General features: G+C 37.8%; 1 protein-coding gene across 4 annotated transcripts in view; it reads left to right on the top strand.

Annotated features, from left to right (window-relative positions):
* The window catches only part of mast2 (microtubule associated serine/threonine kinase 2), a 169,870-nt gene that overhangs the window by 27,263 nt on the left and 121,101 nt on the right, over positions 1 to 21,506 (top strand). For all 4 annotated transcript variants that reach the window (XM_036211612.1, XM_024278302.2, XM_024278301.2 and 1 more), the window contains exons 2-3: positions 8,640 to 8,790; positions 9,097 to 9,269. In XM_036211612.1, coding sequence (XP_036067505.1) covers positions 8,640 to 8,790; positions 9,097 to 9,269 — 324 coding nt within the window. The remainder of the gene's footprint in view (positions 1 to 8,639; positions 8,791 to 9,096; positions 9,270 to 21,506) is intronic.

Genomic DNA, 21,506 nt, shown 5'->3' with positions numbered 1-21,506 from the left:
AACATCAACAAAGGAAGCCAGTTGGATTAAACATCTTCTAGAAGAGCCTTTAAGATCCAGCAGCTCTGAAGAACAGAATTCAGCTCTTGAAAAAGTCTTCTTAAACATTTAGACATGGCTCACTTACTGTAGATGTGTAGAATAAAGATTGAAATGAAACCTACTAAGAAAAGATCTACACACTGGATGCTGAAAACCATTACGTTTCTTAACCAACAATGGGATTATTGTAGGTAGACATTGTTGGAATATATAAAAAGAAAGATTAGTATCACCGACTGAGCTGAACTTTACAGCCCTGTTAATAAGTGACAGCACATCACAGTGAATGCGCCTTTCTGTATAAACACAGGGAGGAGCCAAGCTGGCCATCGAGATCAAACAAATTAAACACAATGGAACAACACACAGGAAATGACCATCAGGACCCAAACAAACCTGGTTTTCCCAAAGCACTAAGGGCAAACTGGTTAGATATTCAGATTCATGCTCTATCTTTGTGTATTTTTTTGACAACCCAGGATCATTGTAGAGCTACTGGTACCCTCAACACTCAACATGAGTTATCATGTTGGAAAAGTTGCAAAAACAATACAAGCGGCATAGGAGACTCTTACCTGTGACTCATTAAACCCTTAACCCCGGAGCTTAAATCCGGTGTTGACCTACTGTAACTCTTCGACCATTCGCGCAATAAACAGTTCCGACGGATTCCGAAAGCTGAGAAAAGATGCTATGTGATGAAATCCAACACTATACTGTTGCAGAGGACAACATTGGCCTTAAAGAGTTAACATACAACTTTTTTCCTTCTGTTTGAAAAGAAACCAGTGACTTTTACCAAAAACCATTGGCTTGCATTTAACAAATTAATGTCAGTTTCATTTAATTTGACGGCAAGAGAGATAATTTAGGGACTGGAACAATGAGAGAAGAATGTTACAGATAAACAAAAACACATTTTATGGAACTATGAAAATGAAACCTACAAGTATAAAAGAAAAAAAGACAGAGGAAAATGTGTACATCAAGTAATGTCAAGATTATAACAACTCTAGCAGTCTAAGTCTATAGTAGCATAACACGGGCAAACTATCAAAGCTAACACATCAATCAGTTGTTGGAATCAGGGTTATAAGGCTGTTTTAGAGCTAAAGATTCAACTATCACCTGTCAATCAACAGACACCATCACATCAGTGTATCTGAAAACTGCCTCACAGATGTCAGCATGAATGAGCGTTAAAGGCCAGTGTAGCCATGTGAAGGGAATAGGGACTGAAGTGCTTGTGCAAAAGGCCATCTTGTGTTTCTTTGGTAAAAAAAACATGTTTTTAGTTTTCTTTTTTAAAAAACCTAAGGGTTTTAGTTGTAAGTTTGCCCTTTAAAAATCTGCTGTGTATTTAAATAAGAAGAAAAAGTTAACCTAACATGTCAAGCACACAAACATTTTTTTAGAGCTGTAAGCCAAAAGTCCATATTGTATCAGATTCTCCAAAGACTCATTTAATGAATTTTAAGTTTCATTAAAAAAGCTATTTTTTTTTTAATTGAAGAAATCATTAGTAATTTTTATCGTGGTCCCTCTGATATATTCTGGTTTATGTGGACAAACTGTTTCCACAAACAACAGTTTAGGTTTGATTCATTCCTCTATTATTCTTCCCTTTTTCATCCTCTGGTTTCATTCTAATTCCTCTCTGTCAGAGTTCATTGGACTGTCTTACCCGATCACCTTTCATTGCCAGCACACATGGAAGGAATCAACACAGATGAACGACAATATGTTTTTACAAAAATGCACGCAAGCACCAAAAAGACACTTTAGCCAACGTCCCAGCATGCAACCAGATTACATGTTGCAATCTAATCCTGCTCACCCACATGTGATTTAAGCTGTGATGCAACAGTCGTATTTCCCATGACTGGCTTGATTCCGGAAGGACTGTGAAGCTGCAAACTTTCAGGAGCTCACAAACGCTCATGCACATAGAAAACCTACACAAACAAACATACACTCATGAAGACCCACTTGCAACACAAATATGTACACCCCCACACACGTACACAAACACACACCCACACTTATATCGCACATCACTAAACTCAGTTGTATGCACACATACTTAAACTCACAATAATATACTTGCAAACACGTGTACACATACAATTACAACACAAACATGCAAACACACACACACACACACACACCCACATGCCTATACGCAGACACACAATTACATACGTACACTTACAATGCAAAACACACAAATACACACACTTATACAAACAAAAACAAAGACAAACTTTTATGCTCAAACAATTACACACACACCTATTTACACATACACACGATTACAAACACACCCAAATACACAATTACACACAATTACACACACACCTAAATACACATAGACACAATTACACACACACCTAAATACACATACACACAATTACACACACACACCTATATACACATACACACAATTACACACATACACTTACAATACAAAACATAGAAATGCATGCAAAACAAAAACATACCTATATACACTCACTTAAACACACACAATTACACACACGCCTATACACACACAAACTTATTCCCACCAACTTAGGTACACATATATCTAAATACATACATTTGCACACACATGTACACAAACAATACATGCACAAACTTAAAATACAGACTCACTTATAAACACACATACTTAAACACACATCTGTGCAAACAAAAAGCGTCTTTTATCAGGATATTGTATTGACAGACTGATTCTATGAAACCTGGCTCTAACCTTGAACCTAACCAGAAAAGGCTGGTGACCCAAAAAAGATTTTATGATGATATGGCTCATTAAGTATTTAATGTATCATGGTCTTAAAAAAAAAAAAAACAACAACAACAAAAAACTGCAATTTCCCTGTTATGGGACCAATCAAAGTTCTTTCTCTATTTATATAAATCATGCTATAAAGAAATACATATTTATAATCTGCTCCAGCAGGATGTAATTTTTTTCTTCAAACAGCTGCTGTCTCTCTTCACATAAAAACTACTTAAAATAAATGTATAGTTTCGTCTAAGTTATTATGAAAAAGTCTGTTTTTTTGTCCTGGTTCTTCATTGAATGTTTGGACAAAGTCTTTCTAAAAGTCAACAATACAGCGTGTTTGTCATTGTGTCTAACTGATACTGATACACAACCACAAATACTTACAGACCAGGTAGTTTTAGTTTGCTTTTTGTTTAGTCAATATTGATTTAAGATGGTGGTTTCCCTAAACAGGATGGCTCCAAAGCAACCAGACTTAATTTTAGTAACAGGACCTTATAATTATACAGTTTTTAAAATCAGTTTTTTACTTTTGAACAGCTCGCGTCTTTACCAGTTTACTTTGAAAACAAAATTTTTTACTGAATTCAGTCAATGGAGGGTCTTTAGATTAGGTTGTCTCTTAAAGTTTAATGACCCACACAAATAAAAATTGTATTTTTTGTGTTTTTTGGCATGTCTTTGATTTTTTTCGGTGGCACATTTATGAATGGAGGCTCAAATTCCACCAAACCCAAAAATTCCCATTTATTTTTTATTTTGTTTTTTTTAACACTTCTAAAATCATTAAAGTATATCAATGATCCCATGGTTTATTTTCTTTGAAAAACATTTGCTGCACTAGAAATAGGGCTTAATCATGTTGGATGTTGCATGTCGTTGAGTGTTGTGTATTTCCGACAGAAAACTCCAGATGCCGAGTGAAAGCTGTCCAGGATTTTACTGCAGTACGACTGCATGCCATGATGCTTTTACAGCCCTGAAAAAATAAAGAAATTTTAGATTTTTGCCTTTAGATAGCAACAACTTTCCAGCATCAACAGTGTGTTAAACGTTGTTGTGGAGGTAAAGGAAGCTTCAGCATAAAAAGAAAGAACACGTTTTGGTGTAGACATCCAGAGTATGCTGATGTAATGCTGCAGTGCTGCTGTTATGGTTGGCACGTGCATCCACACAGTGTCCTCTCACAAAAACAACACTTACTCACCCGTTACAAATCCCACATCAAAGCTCTTGACTGCTAAACAGCTTTTCCTTGTGCTGCGGGTTGAAATCCACCTTCCTTTCCCTGTTTGGGATTTCTCCTGACAACTCACTAAATCAACAGTTGAAGCAGTCAGGAAGCAGTCGGGTTTATAAATCACAATTTGGACTGTTTTGCATCTTTTGGCGCCAGAGAAATTATTCAGAAGATCGATGTTTTGCTCTGTTTTGCTGCGTGGGCTTTGAGGAGTAATAAAATTGAGACTGTGGGAGGGTAATTTTATCACCTCATAGAGAAACCTGCTGACCTGCTGTGTCCAGTGCGTCTGTGCAACGTTTGTTTAGCCCTCCATGATGCTGCAGCGAATGCTGACAATCCCCTCCGTTTTGACAGGGATTCTGCGTTCAGGTGATGTACCTCTGGGCTGACAGAGGTGACTGATTACTGGGGGACAGTACAGTGTTGGAACTCTCCAGCATGACTGAATATGAACAGCGAAGGGAAGCTGTGAGGTGGAAGAGGAAGTGAGAGGAGACGAAATGGATACGGTTACAAAACTTGGCTTAAGTTCCTTCTCAGTGGTTATTTGGGTTCTGTTTTCAATCTTTTCCGAAATCCACTTGAAATATTTAAAATAAAATAGTAGTATTTGTTATTACTTTTTGATAATTAAAGCTTTGAAATGGAGTGCAGAAATTAGATAAAATTTGTAAAACTTGAGCTTTAGCAAAAAAACAGATAAAGACATCAACCTTCAGTCGTCTCTTATTTCTGTGCCATTGACCGTATAAAAGAACTGGACCGACCAAGGGTGACGTCATTTGTAGAAAATGGCTTACTTCTGACTTTAGCAAAATAAAGTCAATTTTTGCTCTATAGACGTTACCATTTTGGAACCAAGCATAGTCAGAGATTGGTTTGAGTCAACATTTCTATGGCACCCTCTCTAGCCGATCAGAAGTGATGTTGTTGGAGGGCCACACCCCCACCACTTTAAGCGGGCAAATCTGTCAGACATTTGAAATGTTCACCATGCCTTTTATTCAGGCGTCTGATTGGTCAGTTTATAACTTTAATAACTTGCAATAAAGAAAAAATATAATGAAAAATAAAATAACAAGAACACGTTACAAATCATAGCAGAGGAAGAATACTTATTCTGACAGAGTAACAGTTGTTTATTTGTTTGTTTCTCTAGAAGAGTATGGCTTCACAGTATTGGCTTCTTGGAACCAGCAGGTACTTCCGGTTTGGAATGTTAAGGGGGGAGGGGTCACTCAGTCCAGTCGTCTTATACAGTCTATGACTGAAACATAGCAAACTATGAGGACTGCAGCCATTTATTGGAAGTTCTGTTGACAAAAGATGTTGACACAAAATTTAAACACTGATAAATCATCTAAAAAATATACAAAATGAAGTAAATCTGTTTGCATTGCGTCATTTCCTAACATTTCTCTTGCTGCGTCAGCACAACTGGTTGCTTATGCAAAAAAAAATTCTCTTTTTTGGACCTCATACTCTTCTGTTAAAACGAAGCATTAGTCGGGTGTTGGAGAAAAAGCTGCTTCTGTGCTCCACGTGAAGCTGCTCTCTTTGCTCAGCAGAAGATCACATAGCAGCCGTCTTCATGCCAACTTGTTAAATGTCACGAGAAATTGTGAGCAGCTTTTATCTAAAATTTGGTGCTGGAGAAGAGTGAAAAAAAAAGAAAACTGTAGAAATTATGGCAACATTTAAGCAAACTTGTGTCTCCTTATTTGGTTTCATTTCTTTTTTTTGTGTTTTGTATTTTGCACCAGTAAGTAGAACGATCAGATTCTCTTCAGTGTTGGTTTTGGACTCCACCTCTTCATTCAAATAAACAAATTCAAACTGTCAGTTTAAACAACATAGTAGTAGTATGTTTTTAAATATATTTTATTTGTTTATTTAAATATATTGTAAAAAAATATTCTTATGAGTAGGACAATGGTACAAAATAGGACTAAAATGTCGCGATACATTGTTTATTTATATTTAATTCACGATTTATGTCTGCCAAAGATTGCACATTCATTTGATTTTTATTGTAAAATGTGAAGTTGTCCGGTGTTAGCCCTTCTCTGTTTTAAAGCAGAAATCTATGGAAGACACTTGAATTTCGGGTGTATAATTTTGCTTTAGGTTGATTTATTCACACATCCAAAAGGTGTTGGCATGTGTGTTGTGTGTCTCACTTTTGTGTTTATACTGTATGTGAAGTTTTATGTCTGCAGTCATACATCACAGCCTTCAGAAACCCACTCTGACCTCGTAGCAGCTTTCCCTGTCAGTGCATTTCACTCTCAGCCTGTGAGAGAAGCACATCAGTTCATGCAGTGGCTCTGATTCAGCGCACTGCTGTCACTCTGCCACCTGCTGGCTGACCTGTGAATAGCAACCTTTGAAATGTCTTCAGGTGATTCTAAATTTATGATCTGACATTTACATGAGAATAATCTGAACTATATCTGCTTCATTTCATACACACAATCACCAATGTTGTAATAGTAATAAGGAACAGGAAGAACTGATTCCAGTCTGAACAAGAGCTCCAGGTGTGGTTTAACTGATGAAATGAGAAGGTGGTAGTTGATGGTTGACATTCAGGGGAAGTTCATTTGTTTGCATGTTCAGGTTTATGAAAATTTTGGGGTTGAGTGAATGGATTCATTTTTTTATTCAGTAATTTGGAAAAAAGAAATGTATCAAGGAGATGTAGGACAAAGAAGCAATGACATTTAAAGTGGCGTTGTATTGCCTGCAGACGTTACCCAGCAGACGTTACCGACCCCACCCTTGCTTCCTGTCACCCTGGTCAGAGCTGCTGCTTGTGATGAATTAACTCTCAAAATGGCAGCTTTTCTATTTGTTTTATCTCCACAGCAACCATTTTATGTTTTGGTCACCTTTGGGTGATGAACAGATTTATGTAATTTTTCGAAGAATCAGCAAAAGTGAATTTTTGGATTTCCTCGGCAACAGAAGTTTTTTTTTAGCCACACCCACATTTCTGATATGATCATGTCATATGGCACATTGTTTCGTTCAGGATGAGTCACGGATACATGACTTTAATTTGTTCAATATTCAGATAAAAATTATGCTAGCAACAGGGAAACATAACTGTTGGAGCTCGACAAGCTGTAAACGTTAAAATAACAAAACATTTTTACAAGTAGCTTCTCAAATGATGCTCAGGGAGGTATGAGGCAATAGGCTGAAATCTTTAGGAGTGTAAGGTGTAGACAGTACTAAAGGTGACCCCACTCACCCCCAAAATAAATAAATAATTGAAGATGGTGGCCAATTTCTCAATGAAGCTTATATTGGGGTTGTAGACTCAACCTGACGTCATATGTGTGAAATTGTGTTAAAAAAATTGCCATCCATGTTTTGCAAAATTGTGAAAATTGCCAGATTTCCCTCTTTTTGCCACAACATGCCTGTCAAGTCGCAAGACCTGTTCCTATCCCATAATAGTAACTTTCTTTAGAAATCCCTGATAGATGTGTTTGACTACACATATGTGTTGACTACAAATATTTATTCGAGCTTTTGGCTCCATTCATTTTTTTACTGTTTCTCTCGCTGTGATGTCATCATTTTTAGGGTGGCAGTTGTTCACTATGTCAAAATTCATCTTCTCCATGTACTAGGTGTGTGCACATTTTGGTGAGTTTTTGAGTGTGTGGCAAAAGGGGAAATTTCCTCTCGAATGTGCTGTAAAAAAGAAGAATTGTGAAAATGGATGCAGTCAGAACGGATGTGGACCTTAACAGTAGGAAAAGCTCATTGAGCCTCTGCAGCCGCAGCTGCTGGAATGTGTCACAAAGGTCCATTAGTGTCGTTTGTTGCTGCAGAGGTTCACTAATGTGATGCTGTGGCTCAGCTTTGTTAACGGTTGTGCGTTTGCCGCTGTTTGTCTGTGTCTTTCAGGTCTGAGGTGAACAGATGGTTTGTGGGTAAAAACGAACGGAAGCTTTTACTGAACCCGGTTCATTCATGCAGCCATCTGGGAACAGTGTGTGTGTTTAGTGTGTTAATGTGGGACGTCCAGATGCTCCTGAAAGTGCCTAATTGCTGGTCACCACAGACGGGCTACGTCTGTGTGTGTTCTCTTTTTGCACGTGTGGTTTGTGTGTTGGCTATACCTGGAAAGTAAGAGCAGCAGATGCTGTGGCTGGAAGTTAATGATGAAGCGACTTTGTGTCAAACCTCCTGCTCTGTGTGGAAAACAGGTGTGTAATGTTTTATCAGACCTACATAATCTTTCTACTCACCTGTGTTTGTGGTGGAAAACCTGCTTTTGTGGTTCACAACTTTTTTTGAGTTTCTTAATGAGACTCTGACATTGTTAGACATATTTATTTGTCATCTTAACAGGACTGCATTGTGTTTCTTCAGTTCTTTTGGGACTTTTATGTATCACTCAGCCAATTTCCTGTTTTTCCGTGCTGCTGTTAAACATAAATTTAGTTTGTGGCTTCTCCAGAAATCTTAACATTTTTAAAAGCTAAAAAACAAAACTTTAGATTCAAATGTTAACATCTGTTCATTTCCGTCTTTTTTCCGCAGAAGGAGTTTGCGGCTCCTCCTCCTCTGCTCTTCAGAAAGCTAAGTAACCCGGACTTGTCGCCCGCGGCAACAACGGCTACAAAATCCAAACTGCACCGGCAGCTGAGCCAGGATGACAGCCGGGCCAGACGCAGCAGCATGGCCATGACCGGTACCGACCCATGAATTTTTACCACTGTTTTTGTTTCTTGACAAAAATATTTCATTTTGGCTCAATTAAACTAGATTGTACTGCTGTTATAAAATCCCTGTTGTTCTGAAAGTTTTCATTTTGGAGCAATAGACTTTGATGCACCGTCCAGAAATAAAAAATGAAGGGGGGTAATTTTTGTTTCACTAAATGTTTTCCAACTTGTGTCACTCAGAAAATGTGTGGTTGCATATGCAGCAGAAGCTGCCCTCATGAGCATAGCTGGGGTTCATCTGAACAGCTAGTTATAGATGGATGTCTCTTCAGGTAAGCAGCTGCTCCCGCTGTCCTGCAGTCTGCACGCTGGGGTGAGTCAGCTGGCCGGTCAGGGTCTCTCTGGAGGGACCGGTGCCGTGGGTGGGACTTCTACTGATGTCAACAACCTGATTCGTATGAGGGGCCAGGCTCTGGGACAGTCTGCTCCGTCGCTCACTGGACTGGTCAGTAAAAACGGGAAAGGTTCATTGCTTATTCTGTTTCAGATTCCTGCAGCTAAACTGTGAAACTCTGATGTTTTGAGCGGTGAATGAATTATTGAACCTCTGCAGGAACACTGAGGACCATGTGCGTTAGGTATTCTGTGTGATGAGCAGACTGCAGGGACACACCTAGCATGACTCAGCTTTTAGATTCACACTCATATCCAAAACGCCTGCAGAACCTAAATCATGTGAGACCCCTTCTGGTCAGGGATTGGATTACCATATGATACTGAAGGCTTAAAAGGCCTATACCATGATTTTCTTAAGTGTTTCAGAGTAAGGTACATCCAAATATATGATCTTATAGCATCTTTAGCACACGGAGGAACAAATTATTTATGAAATATTAGTTATTTTTGGTGTACTCTTTTCATACCTGGAAGTGACACAACTCGATCTCTGGGGCTCCGCCTTTCCCCCCGTTTCATGATGTCATCCTAGAGCTTGCCTCATAAGCGTCTCTGTGTTTTACCCACAAAAACAAACATTTGAACTTTTGCTACGATGGATGCGCATATTGTTTATCTGCCTTAAGTGGCTCGGGCGTTTATTATTTACATTGCAGACTCTTCCTGGAAGGGGCTGTTCCTCACTTCACTTGCCAACGTCACAATGTGAGAACCTACTCGTTTTCATGGGTTGGGAGGGGCTGGTACTCAAAACTTAGGTTTTTAAAGGGATACTCAGAAATGTGTGAACGGATCAACATACCACTTTGGTTTTGTTTATAGTGAGGAATAAACAGTAAAATACACCTAAAAGCTCAAAGAGTTGATTTTGCAAGATCTTAGTATTATGGTCTTTGCTAAGGAAGCTCATTCAGTTTTTGGCAGAGCTTATTTAGACAGGATTTACTTCTATTTTATTTATCTTGTGCATTGAGCTCATTTGACCTCCTGTCTCAACTTGCAATGACTTTCGCTAAGCCTGTTTTGCTTTAAGATTTGATTAGCCATTTTTTTTATTTTGAAAAATATAGATACATTTTTTAAAGTAGTGACTGACTTTAAGAAACTCAGTGTTAAGATGTCAGCTAAAAGATGAGCCAAACATCACTATGGGACAACATTCACACTTTTAGTTTTTTCCTGTTATTGTTTGAGTCGGAAAATAATTTCCATTAATAGCTGTAATGATTATATAAGATAAAATATAACTTTTGTTCATTTTTAAAAAAATATCTCGAAATAATTTTACCTGTATAAGGAAAAGTTTTTTGATCTAAAAAACAATTACTGCACTCTGAGGAAACTATGCAAAATCCAAAAGAAACTAATTTAAAAATTTAAATTTTGTTTGACATATCCAGACTGAAAAATTGGAAAAAAAAAATAGATTTGAGTGGTTGAGTCTGCTAGAGCTTTGACATTCTGGAGAATCTTTCCATGCATGTGAACTGATCATGAATGTGAATTCACCACACAAACCCAGATTAAAGCAACACATATCTTTACACTAAGTTATGGGATTGTAACAACCTCCTGAGTACTGATATCTTCTATTGTTAATTTTGTCATTCACTGAGCTTCATATATTTTGTCATATTCCTACATTTTCAAGACCCACTCCGATCATCTTTTGACCAATTAAAATTGTTCCCAGTGGTCTTTACATTGTGATTATGTCGTTTTTTTCAATTGAATGCACCAGAATGGAGCAGGGAGCTTGTGGCCCGCCCAGCGTATTTCCTACATCACAAATGTGCTCTTTTTCTAACAGCACTTTTTCGTCTGATCCTGATTCACGACGATTTTGAATAAAAAAAAATACTCAGAAATGGAATTTTGGGCTTAACTTTGTTAAGATATTTCCCTCATTATCAGCAAAATGTCACAATAACATGCTAAAAACATCAAATATACAATTTTCATTGGAGTGAGTCTTTAATGAGACATTTGAAGCTGTAGCTAGGAGCTGCCAGCAGATGGCAGCAGAGATTAAAGTGCCTCTCAGATGACTACCTTTTGTCTTCTATCCGTGTTGCCATCTCAGCCATGAACATTGTGTACCAACAGGTCTGTATCACCCTTAATGTTGATCACTCACATGCTTTCATGGTCTTTGTGTTCATGGCCTGTAAAACCTCATAAACAAGCGCCACACGGAGCAGATTTAATCTGTGAGAGCAGTCTGTAACACCAGTGATACAAGTAATACAGCAGATGTATATTACTCATCTGTGCTCAGTTCGTTTTGAAGCTCCATCTGTTGGCTTTTGATGTAAAGCCCTCGAGCTAAAACGAATAGTGTTCCTGATTTAATTTAGCGTGTTTAAATAACTTCATAATTAGCTTTTCCATCGCCTTTTTCTGTGGGTGGGATTGGGCAAAGCAGGAAACCTGTGGCCTGGATTTTAAATGGAAAATCTGATCTGCAGTTGTTATAGTTGAGCAAATAATCAGAGGTTATTATGTTCCTCAAGGGCGACTTTATGAATGTTTTTTCTTTCTTTCTCCTCGCCAGACTCCGTCCTCCCTGCTGCATGTCGCTCTTCATCATGTTTCTGCAGAGTCGGGGTCACGGCTGTCCGAGTTTTTATATAAACAGGGTTTGAGGCTCCATCCTGTGGTTTAGATTGAGTCACATTAGGATTTAGAAAGGAACACCTGAGCTCCTTCGGCCTCATTTTTCATGGTTATCTCAGGCTTTCTTCAGAAAGTCTGTCAGAAACACAAGCTCTTTATGTTGAGGGTTTTTACATTTTTGATTCTCTGGAATGACTGAATTGCGATCCATTGGAGATACTGAATTATTAAACATCTCTAAAGATTAGGATGTTAAAATAATCTAATCTGTTTAAAGCAATTTAAGATTGAGATAGCACAAAGAGCATTTACGTTTTATTCCATTATATTGTTTATTTACTGTCTAGTTTAACTCAGTCATTGTTTTGTTTGTCAAAGTTTTTCAACAACATGAAGAGTTTTAATCACTAATTTATAGATGTCCCCTATAGAGACCGTAGACGATTTAAGGAGACTTTATTAGCACTTGAGAAGTTTTCATGCTTGTGTTTTTTCATCCTCACATGCATCAAACATGTTTTAACTGACCGTCTTTATTCTTTGCAAACAATCTCACACCTTTGTACTGACGGAGCCACTTAATGAAAAACTGCCAGGGTAAATTTTAGTCAAATGATTATCAGACCATTAATGGTTTTTAATTTGATAATTCAGCAGGTCAAATATTTTGTACATTCATGAAGTAAATGCACTAGAAAAAAAAATACAATTTTAGCATTCACTATTAGCTCAATATTCAGACTGGTTTTCATAAAAAAGTGCATTTGATGTGATCAGACTGTCATCAGACAGAAGGATTAGGCTTTAAGAGTCTATTTGTTCCATTGACTGTAGATAAAAACTGGACCGAGTGACCACTCCCCCTGCTTCAAACAGGAAGTACCTGCTGGCTCCACGATCTCATCGACTTCTATAGATAAACAAACCAACAAAAATGTTCTATTGGTGATGACACACTTACTCCATCCAGTTCTTATGTACAAGTGTTGAGTTGTCCCATCACCGTCTAGGCTAAAGCATGTGCCGGGCCTCATGGAGGAGAGGAAGTTGCCCCTCAGGGTTCCTATGTAAGTCCTGAGCACCTGCATTGTTGCTGTTGTTATGTTGGAAAAGACGCTTGTGAACGTCCAGATGGTGTTTACCTCCTCACTGACGGACGAGGGTGTGCTCACTCCCTCTTTGTTTCTCTGACACACTTCAGTTTTACGAGTTTAGCCTGTTAAACATCCACAAGTGCCAGGTGCTGTGTGTGTTTGTGCACATGCACAGCAAATAAGCTCTTGTGTTTCAGCCGGAGCCGGAGTGACCCTCTTTGTCGGGGTTTGCTCAGACCTCAGCTCCTTCAGAGAGCCGTTTTTCTTCCCTTCAGAAAAAGGGGAAACTTCACAGCTACACATAGCACGTCATTAGCATGTCATTAGCATTTGTTTTTTTGGGGGGGATATAAACGAGTCTGCTTGAAGGGGAATACAGGGCTTCACATGAAAGTGCAGCGTTGCTTTATTTTTGGCAAAATGTCTTCAAACACAGGCTGTCTCTGGCAGGATAGGAGAGCAGAACACAACCGGATTCGGGAGGATAAATAAGGGATCGGCTGCTTGTTTGTGTTTACTTTTCCGCAGACGAACACCAAACAATTGTTTGGAGTTTCCCTTTACTCTTCCACTCATCACACGCCGAGAGACAGCTTTTGCACTCGGTCTAGAAGAAACAGTAAAATTCCAAATTACAAGTTTTTTCTAGCATGTCACCAATAAATTAAACAAAAAAGCAGTATACAGTAAAATGATCCTACTAGGCAGAACTTGCACTATAATAATTTGGAATGTAGTTACTTTGATATTAGAGTGAAAATGACCAAAGTGTCTGAAAGATGAACTGGAACAGAATTTTCAAGTTGGACTAGTTTCATAAAATCAATAAATCAATTTGAATTGCTCCTCACAGATCTGTAAAAAGCACATAAAGTCTGCAGTTTGTAAATAAATAAAGCCACCGATGGATTGAATGGCCCTTTGCTATTCAGGAAGCTTGTGACCCGCCAGTAGTATTTCCTAGGTAATAAAAGCACATTTTTTCATCTGTTCATTATTCACATCAATTTGAAGAAAAGGAATACTTAAAAATGCAATTTTAAACTTAGTTTTGTTTATATATGTCCTCCATTCTGAGAAAAAGGCCATTAGAACATGTGAAAAAACAACAAAAACACAGTTTTAATTGGAGTAGGAATATTAAAATCCTTCAAATGACAATACACCCACTTTGAAGACTGATAAGGAAAAAAACAGCTTAAATGTTTTACTTAAGTCATGCATCTGACACAGGGATAAACCCATAAATAAATAACATGACTGAGGAATGAAGCGGTGTTCTGGAAGTAAATGATGTGTTTATATATATATATATATTTCATTTTTAGCAAAAACTGTAAAGATATCCAGCTTCTAAAAAAACCAAAGCCATGATTTTCAACTTTAAACTCCAAAATAAAATTGACACTGATGGACTGCAGTTTCATGTCTTTTGATAGATTTTCACCTCCAATGTCCAGATCCTCTTAGCTGCTAAGTTTACGCAACTTCTCACTTCTGAATTACATAAAACAGAGATTTTTTTTAAACTCTACTGACGTTTGCTTTATCTTGAAGTTAATTGACACAATATGGAAGACCTAAAAGCATTCAAAAAGTTTAAACCGAGCTCTATGTAATCTTTACCTTCCTTAGCTTTAGACAAAGTTTAATCTTCTATTTCCTATGAAAGCATGACAAAATATTTCTTTTTTGTTTGTGACAAATTCACTAACCGTTATGACAGTGAACTCTTTTTACCTTGCTACTCAATCGTCTGTTTATACACTATAAAACTGTAAAAGCATGAAAAAGGAGGACAAACCTTTGTGTATTTAACAGACATTTGCTGAGCCATTCTTTATAGATACCACATTAATAGAGGCTAAAGAATAAATAAAGTCTTGAATAAACACTGTGCAGACATTTGTTTGTGCCGCACACCTGCTGTCTGCTGGAGTTAAGCCTCGTCCTCGGTGCCCTCATCCACGCTGGAGTGTCGGGGCGGCTGACCCAGCTTCTGCTTAAATATATATGAGAACATGCTGAATAATTGCTGCACAAGTGCCGCATCTTCTCCTCTTACTTTGAGACTAACTGAAGCAGTGACACATCCATCTGTTAATCCAAAATTATCACTATTTTCCTCTGAAGTGGCTGAAATAAGCCTTTGATTCGAGTTTAAAGTGGTTCTGATGGTTCTGTTCTCGAGAATCTCTAAAATACTAAAACCGCTTAAATTAAATATATTTGGTTAAATTTTACATTATTTTAAAGTAAGCTCATTTCTTGATAAACAAGTATCTATAAAGGCTCCAGAGAAAATGTGCTTTCAAGGCTAAAACTGCTTTTATTTAGTAGACAGTCAAAAAAGTGTATCACTGTGACATCAAATGTAACACTTTGTAATCATTTATGAAGACAAGTGATAAAAACTTTAGCATCTCATTGTGGATACGATGTGGATACACAATTTCAAATTTACCATAACCAGCTGAATGCCTTTGGGGGTCATGGGGTTGATGGAGCCTATCCTAGCTAGTGTTGGGCTACCCTCTACAGGTTGTGAGTTTGCCGCAAGACCACACAACCACACACATCACACCTAGGAACAATTTAGCGTCTTCAAATAAGCTATGAAGCCTGTTTTTGGACTGTGGGAGGAAGCCGGGGTTCCCGGAGAAAACCCATGCCTGCATGTGGGAGAACACGCATACTCCACACAGAAAGATCCCAGCTGGGATTCAAACTTGTGCATTTTAGCTGTGAGGCAAGAGTGCCAACCACTACACCACCGCACAGCCCTAATATAATTACATTTTAAAAGCATTTAGGCAAACTATTGTTGAGTGAAAAGTAGCTGTGGTAGTTCAAAGAGCCCATAAAAACATCCCATTAGTCTGTCCCAAAGGACATCGTTGTTGTTTGTTGATGATGGGACGCAGATAATCACGATCCCAGTGAAAACAACAATATTTTGTGTGCTCTTTATCCTCCCAGCCGGTCGCTCAGATCTGCTCTGGTTAGGACGACACAAACAAGCGGTGATAATGTAACAAGCAGCCACATTGTTTAGGACCAACAGACTTGTTATTGACTGAAGCTGAGTGCATAAAGCCAAGTGTCCAAGTCGATCCTCAGGAAGCTGCTCGTGCGTCTGCCCCACGCGCAGAGATAATGAGTTTGTCAGGATCCACTCCAGTTAGAGGTGGGCTTCATTTTCTACACCACAGTAACGCCACGCTTCCATGGCATCATGGGTTTTTATTAGACCCTCTGTAATCTATTGCTGCAATTTTAGTCACATGTCGCACACTGCTTGTTTCCAAAGCAACCGTTCTATGCAGCTTAACAGTGTTCAGTCAAAGCCAATAACTAAAGAGAAAAAAAATGAAGATAATATTATGTTGATCTAAAGTTCATCGTCATCCCACACATGAGGTTGACAGAAACTAGTGTTTAGACTTCTAGCATGATGGTGGAAAGGGTTGTGTGTACGTTAAGTAAAGAAATAGTTTGAACAATACCACTGCCTTACAAAAAAGATTCAAGTTTAAAAACAAGCCTTCTCAATCACTGTTTCCATTGCATGAAGCATTTTACTCAGGCTGACATTAAATCGGATCGCATGGAAGTGCATGTAAAACGCATCTTGACCATCATTAGCTTTGAACTTGAAGTGTTAGCTATATGCTAACTAAAAATAAAGATGATAGTTTATTAAGCCTTTAATGAACCATAATTTATTTCCTTCAGTTGTTGCTGTCATTAAAACAAGACTTAAATCAAATGAGGTAGGCATCTGAAACATGCTGTTGACGTGTTGTTATGGTAACCGAGTCTTCCTATAACTTCCTGTTACATCACTACCAACACGGATTAGCAATGTGTGCCAAAGACAATGGCAGACGCGGCATTAGAAAGCGTGCACCGCAGTTTTGAGATTCAAAAGAGAAAAAAAAGCCTCATCTAATCAACTATTAAATTAGTTGTTGACTATTTTTATAGTTGACATAGTCGTGACTAATTGTGGCAGCCCTACATGGAAGACACAGATGACATTGTGAGATCAGATTTATCTATTTTTTAGGAGTTCTACAAAAGCGTTGGGAATCCCATCTCCATGTCATACGATCATTCAGAGATTCGTTTCAGTAGTGGTTCAACAGGAGCTGAATCTGAATGACGGCTTCTTCCAGCGGTACTTCTTTCTCTCTGCGATCCAATTTAATGATCTTTATCACCTTAATCAGAGGTGGGAAAAAATAAAAATGAGAAAAAATAGCAGGTCCTTATTACTATTGTCTTGATGTAAATAAATAAACAAAATCACAAAGTTCATGACATAGACAGTATATATAGAGAACTGGACAGATTATCCCCCCCCTCACCCCCCACCCCCCCTGCACGTTCCAAATCGGAAGTACCGTACTCGCTGGTTCCAGAAAAACATAATCCCATAGACTCGAACCAATCACTGCTCACTAATGTTGTCTGGTCCCAAAATGTCAAAATCTGTACTGCGAAAAAATGGCAACTGAATTGACTGATTTGGTTGGAACCCAAGATACGGCATTTTCTATTTCTATTTTTTTATTCGTTTACATGAACCAAAGTACAGTTTTTTTGAATTTGCACGTTTCAGACAAAGATTCTTTGCGCATCAGAATTTTTACAAAAGATGCCGCCCTCAGTGGCAATGGCATGCCCGACCCTGAAATTACTCCACAGGACCTCTCAATGCATCTGACTTGACATCAAAACTAGTTGCGCTAATGGTGTTCTATGTGAATGTAGCTTAAGTCTATCTGTTACCTGAAAGCAAGCTTCATTTCACTCCTTTTTTTTGTTTTGTTTATTTGCCTGTCACGTATTATTTTATTGTGTGTTTCGTCTTTCACTTGGTTCCTATTTGTCTCATTTTCCACATCTGGACTGTTTCGAGGCTTCATAGCAGCTGACTATATCTAAAGCACATTTCTTTAATGAAGTATTCTGGCGCAGAAATCCAGCAAGACATTTTAAAATCACAAAATTCACATGTATTTATATTTGTTTTTTAGGTTTTTCGTTTGTTCCCCACCTCTGAGCCAAAAGAGAAGTGGCAATGGATATGTTAATGTAAATATATCGGCAGTCAGATGAGTTTGAAATTCATCTTGTTGCGACGATAACGACTAACTGCACAAACGGCAGGCCTTCAAGCAGTGGATGAAAGATGCTTTACGGTAGCAAAATAAGCATTTCCATTCATATTCAGTTTGAAGCATTTGGCAGAGGCATCAATGGAAAACGACTTGCAAGTGAGCCTCAGAACAAGCAAAACAGAGTCAGAATCAACACGACTCGGTGCTGAAGGAAAACGACGTGTCACAGCAGCGTGAACTGTCAAGGGTTGGATCAAAAAGTTTCTACATTTCTTTTAAGCTGTGAAGAGTTTAGTCTTTAAAAGTTTGAGAAATATTGAGCTTGTGTGAAAATGGATCAAAGAGCTGATTTCTTTTGGAGAAATCATCAGTCACTGTTTGTGTGAACGGTTGAATTAAAGAGGTTTCAAAAGGAAGTTTTAAGCTGATAGACGAGGACCAGTGCAATTTTATGCAGATCTTATGGATTCTGATGAGGGTGTGTGACTTATAAGATAAAAAAAGCCACCGATTTAAAAATGTATTTTTTAGCTTTGTCATTAAAACATAAAAAAAATGTGATTTTAGATAGTTATTTAAGTATCTTTTTTGTACTTTTGTTTTACATTTTTTTGCAACTTAAATCAAGAAACGCAACATAGTTTTATTAAATTTGGCTTTAAATTTTATAGATAAAATTATCAAATGAGATTCTCTTCAAGAAAGTAATAGTACAAACTAAATATTCAAACTTGGAGGAATAAGGGTTTGACTGGAAACATTTTTCCAATGTCTTCCAGTTCTGGAAAGATCTCAAAATTTTCCAAATCTAGGTAAAGTAAAAAGATCACAGTTATTTCTTCTGTTCTTTTGAGTATCTATTACTCATAAAAGAGTCAGCTACATTGATGTTTTGACAGAATTGTCTTTTTGTGCATAAATAAAAAAGAGGTCTTTGGAATTCTGAAATGATTGTATATCTCAAAAACTAAACTGTAGCTACTTCTTATCAGTGACAGAAATTAATGTTTTTGGATGATATGTATGATAAATGCAGTGTTAAAAGAAATGTATTTTCTAAATATACTAAGGAAAAAGCATTCACTAACTTTTAAAGTAAAAAAAAAAATATAATAAGCTACAAAGTATATATATACATTTTCGATTGTATGATTTCAAAGCATCCTAGTTGATTGAAGTTGTCACATCTTTTGTCCCTTTTTTTTCCAGATTTTCCGCTGATTTTTCGTTAATATATTTTAATAAGTGATACACATAGCATTAAATTGTGAATGTTTCTGTTCAGCTGTTCAGCTAAATCAACATGTTTGTGTCCAGTGTTTGTTTGCGAAGGAGCTGCAGACTCACACAGCACTGAAATCTGAATGCTGTCAAGACGTTTCCTGAAGGTTAGAAGGTTTTGTTTGCTGTCAGGTGTGGAAGCAGAGATGAGGATTTGAGGCGTGGGGGGGTCATACATACGCTTACCTTCCTATACTTCACAGCTCAGCAGACACGCGAGTCGACATCTCGAGCGGTGCAGCTTGTAATGGGATGAAAGGCATCATGCAGAAAGGGAGAGGAAGCGGGGAAGGGGGGCAAAAGCAGGACTGTGATGGACAGGATAAATAAGTCAAGCCGGAGACTAATACCAAAACTTACACAGAGGGTGAATGAGGTGGAAATATGGGAGGGTGGAGGTGTGGAGCTTTGTCTGTTCTGGTTCATGCTGTCTCGTAGAAAAAGAGGAACATTTTTTTCCTTCACGTCTTGAAATTCTTGCTTGCTTTTTTCCTATTTTTTCAGATTCACTCTCAGTTTTGTTTTGACTGTCAATCAGTGAATTCCTTATGGAAGCTGCTCATCTTTTGTCAGATGCTGTAAAATTCTATAACTATTAAAACCCATTAGACCATTGACTATATATTAGAACCGGACAGAGTGACCCCTCCCTCCTCATGTTCCAAACAGGAAGCTGGCTTCAAGAAGCCAAAATCCCATAGATTTCAATAGAGAAATACACACCTATCACTGTTATTCTATTCGTCAGAATAACCACTCTTGCTCTACTATCTTTTTTTAATAATAATAATCTCATTTTTTTCACAATATTTTTTTAACCCTTGAAAGAGAGCCCACTTTCAACAAGCTCACTCCTGATTGGGGAGACTGATTGCCATAGAAACGTTGACCAATACCATTTTGTACCAATAACTGCTTACTGACTACATCTTTGCGGTGTTTGGGTTGCAAAAAAATATGGCGACTGAATTGACCTCATTGAGTTGGGGCCCACAGTAAACCTTTTTCTATGGGTGATGTCACAGCCACTTGGTCCTGTTGTCACATACAGTCAATGATAGAGACAGTTAAAATCCCACAAAGACCTGCACCACTGCAACCTTTTGTTACAAGGACCGCCTCATTCTAGTCCACTTTAGACTGTTTGGACCACATGTAACATCAAGTAAAAAGTTTGTGTTCATGTTTTGTTGCTTTTCAAATGGTCGAAGTGTTTTGTGGGTCATAGGTCACAACGTATTGTTGAGAATTGGCCGTGTGCAGTGAGGACCCCTTGACTTATTCATAGAACAAGTTTGCTTAGATAAGAAATAACTTTATCTGAACAATTAGTGTTGCATTATTTTGTGTATATATACACCCTTAGCATTTGTCAGTTTAGTCAGTCAGTAAGAGGAGCTTGAAGTTCTGTTGTACAATCTTATTCCTACTGTTTTTTTTAATTGCAAAATTCAAATTAGTCGTTAAATATTTAATGAAAGCAAGCTTGTGTGATAAAAGCATTCTCTACGGCCCAGCAGGAGCTGATTTCATAACACTTGGATTTATTGGACTAACGCGGGGCCCCCGGCTCTGTCCGCCGCTCAGACTCCTCATTTGTCGTCTCTGCAGCAGTCGCAGGTTTTTCTCACAGTGACAGACTTTATTTGGGTGTAAATGTAAGGAGTTCTCTCAGGGTTTTTAGTCGACGGTCTAACATGTAATCACCGCTGGCCTTGTCTGCTCACTGGCCCTCATTAAGACCAATTTTTGTAGAATGTTTACCTATTCTATCACACTTGATCTTTTCTCTCTTCTCATATGTGAATGGGTGTCTTTTTTTCCCACATACTTTCCTTTTTTTTCACTTTCTTTTTTTTATGAGCAGAAAACTATTCAAATTGTTTAAGGAAGCTCTCAGAAGAACACACTGTATGTTAGGCTTTATTTTGCTTGATGAACTTCCACAAACATTACTGATGTTTTATCACTACACACACTAACATACCCAACGAGGACAAGATGTCTATTAGATGAGTAATATAAATCATTTGTAGATATCTACTGGACATCTCAGACAACTCGATTTATTTTTAAGTTCTAGAGGTCTACCAATAGTGTTCTGCAAGATATCTACATATAGAAATGTCTTCTATATGTTGGCGTCTTTTTTTTTTTTTTTTTTTTTTT

Source organism: Oryzias melastigma, linkage group LG4 (genome assembly GCF_002922805.2).
Source record: "Oryzias melastigma strain HK-1 linkage group LG4, ASM292280v2, whole genome shotgun sequence".
In the NCBI taxonomy this organism is placed as follows: Eukaryota; Metazoa; Chordata; class Actinopteri; order Beloniformes; family Adrianichthyidae; genus Oryzias; species Oryzias melastigma.
The sequence above is the reverse complement of the archived record's forward strand: the minus strand, read 5'-3'. Positions and strand labels throughout refer to the sequence as shown.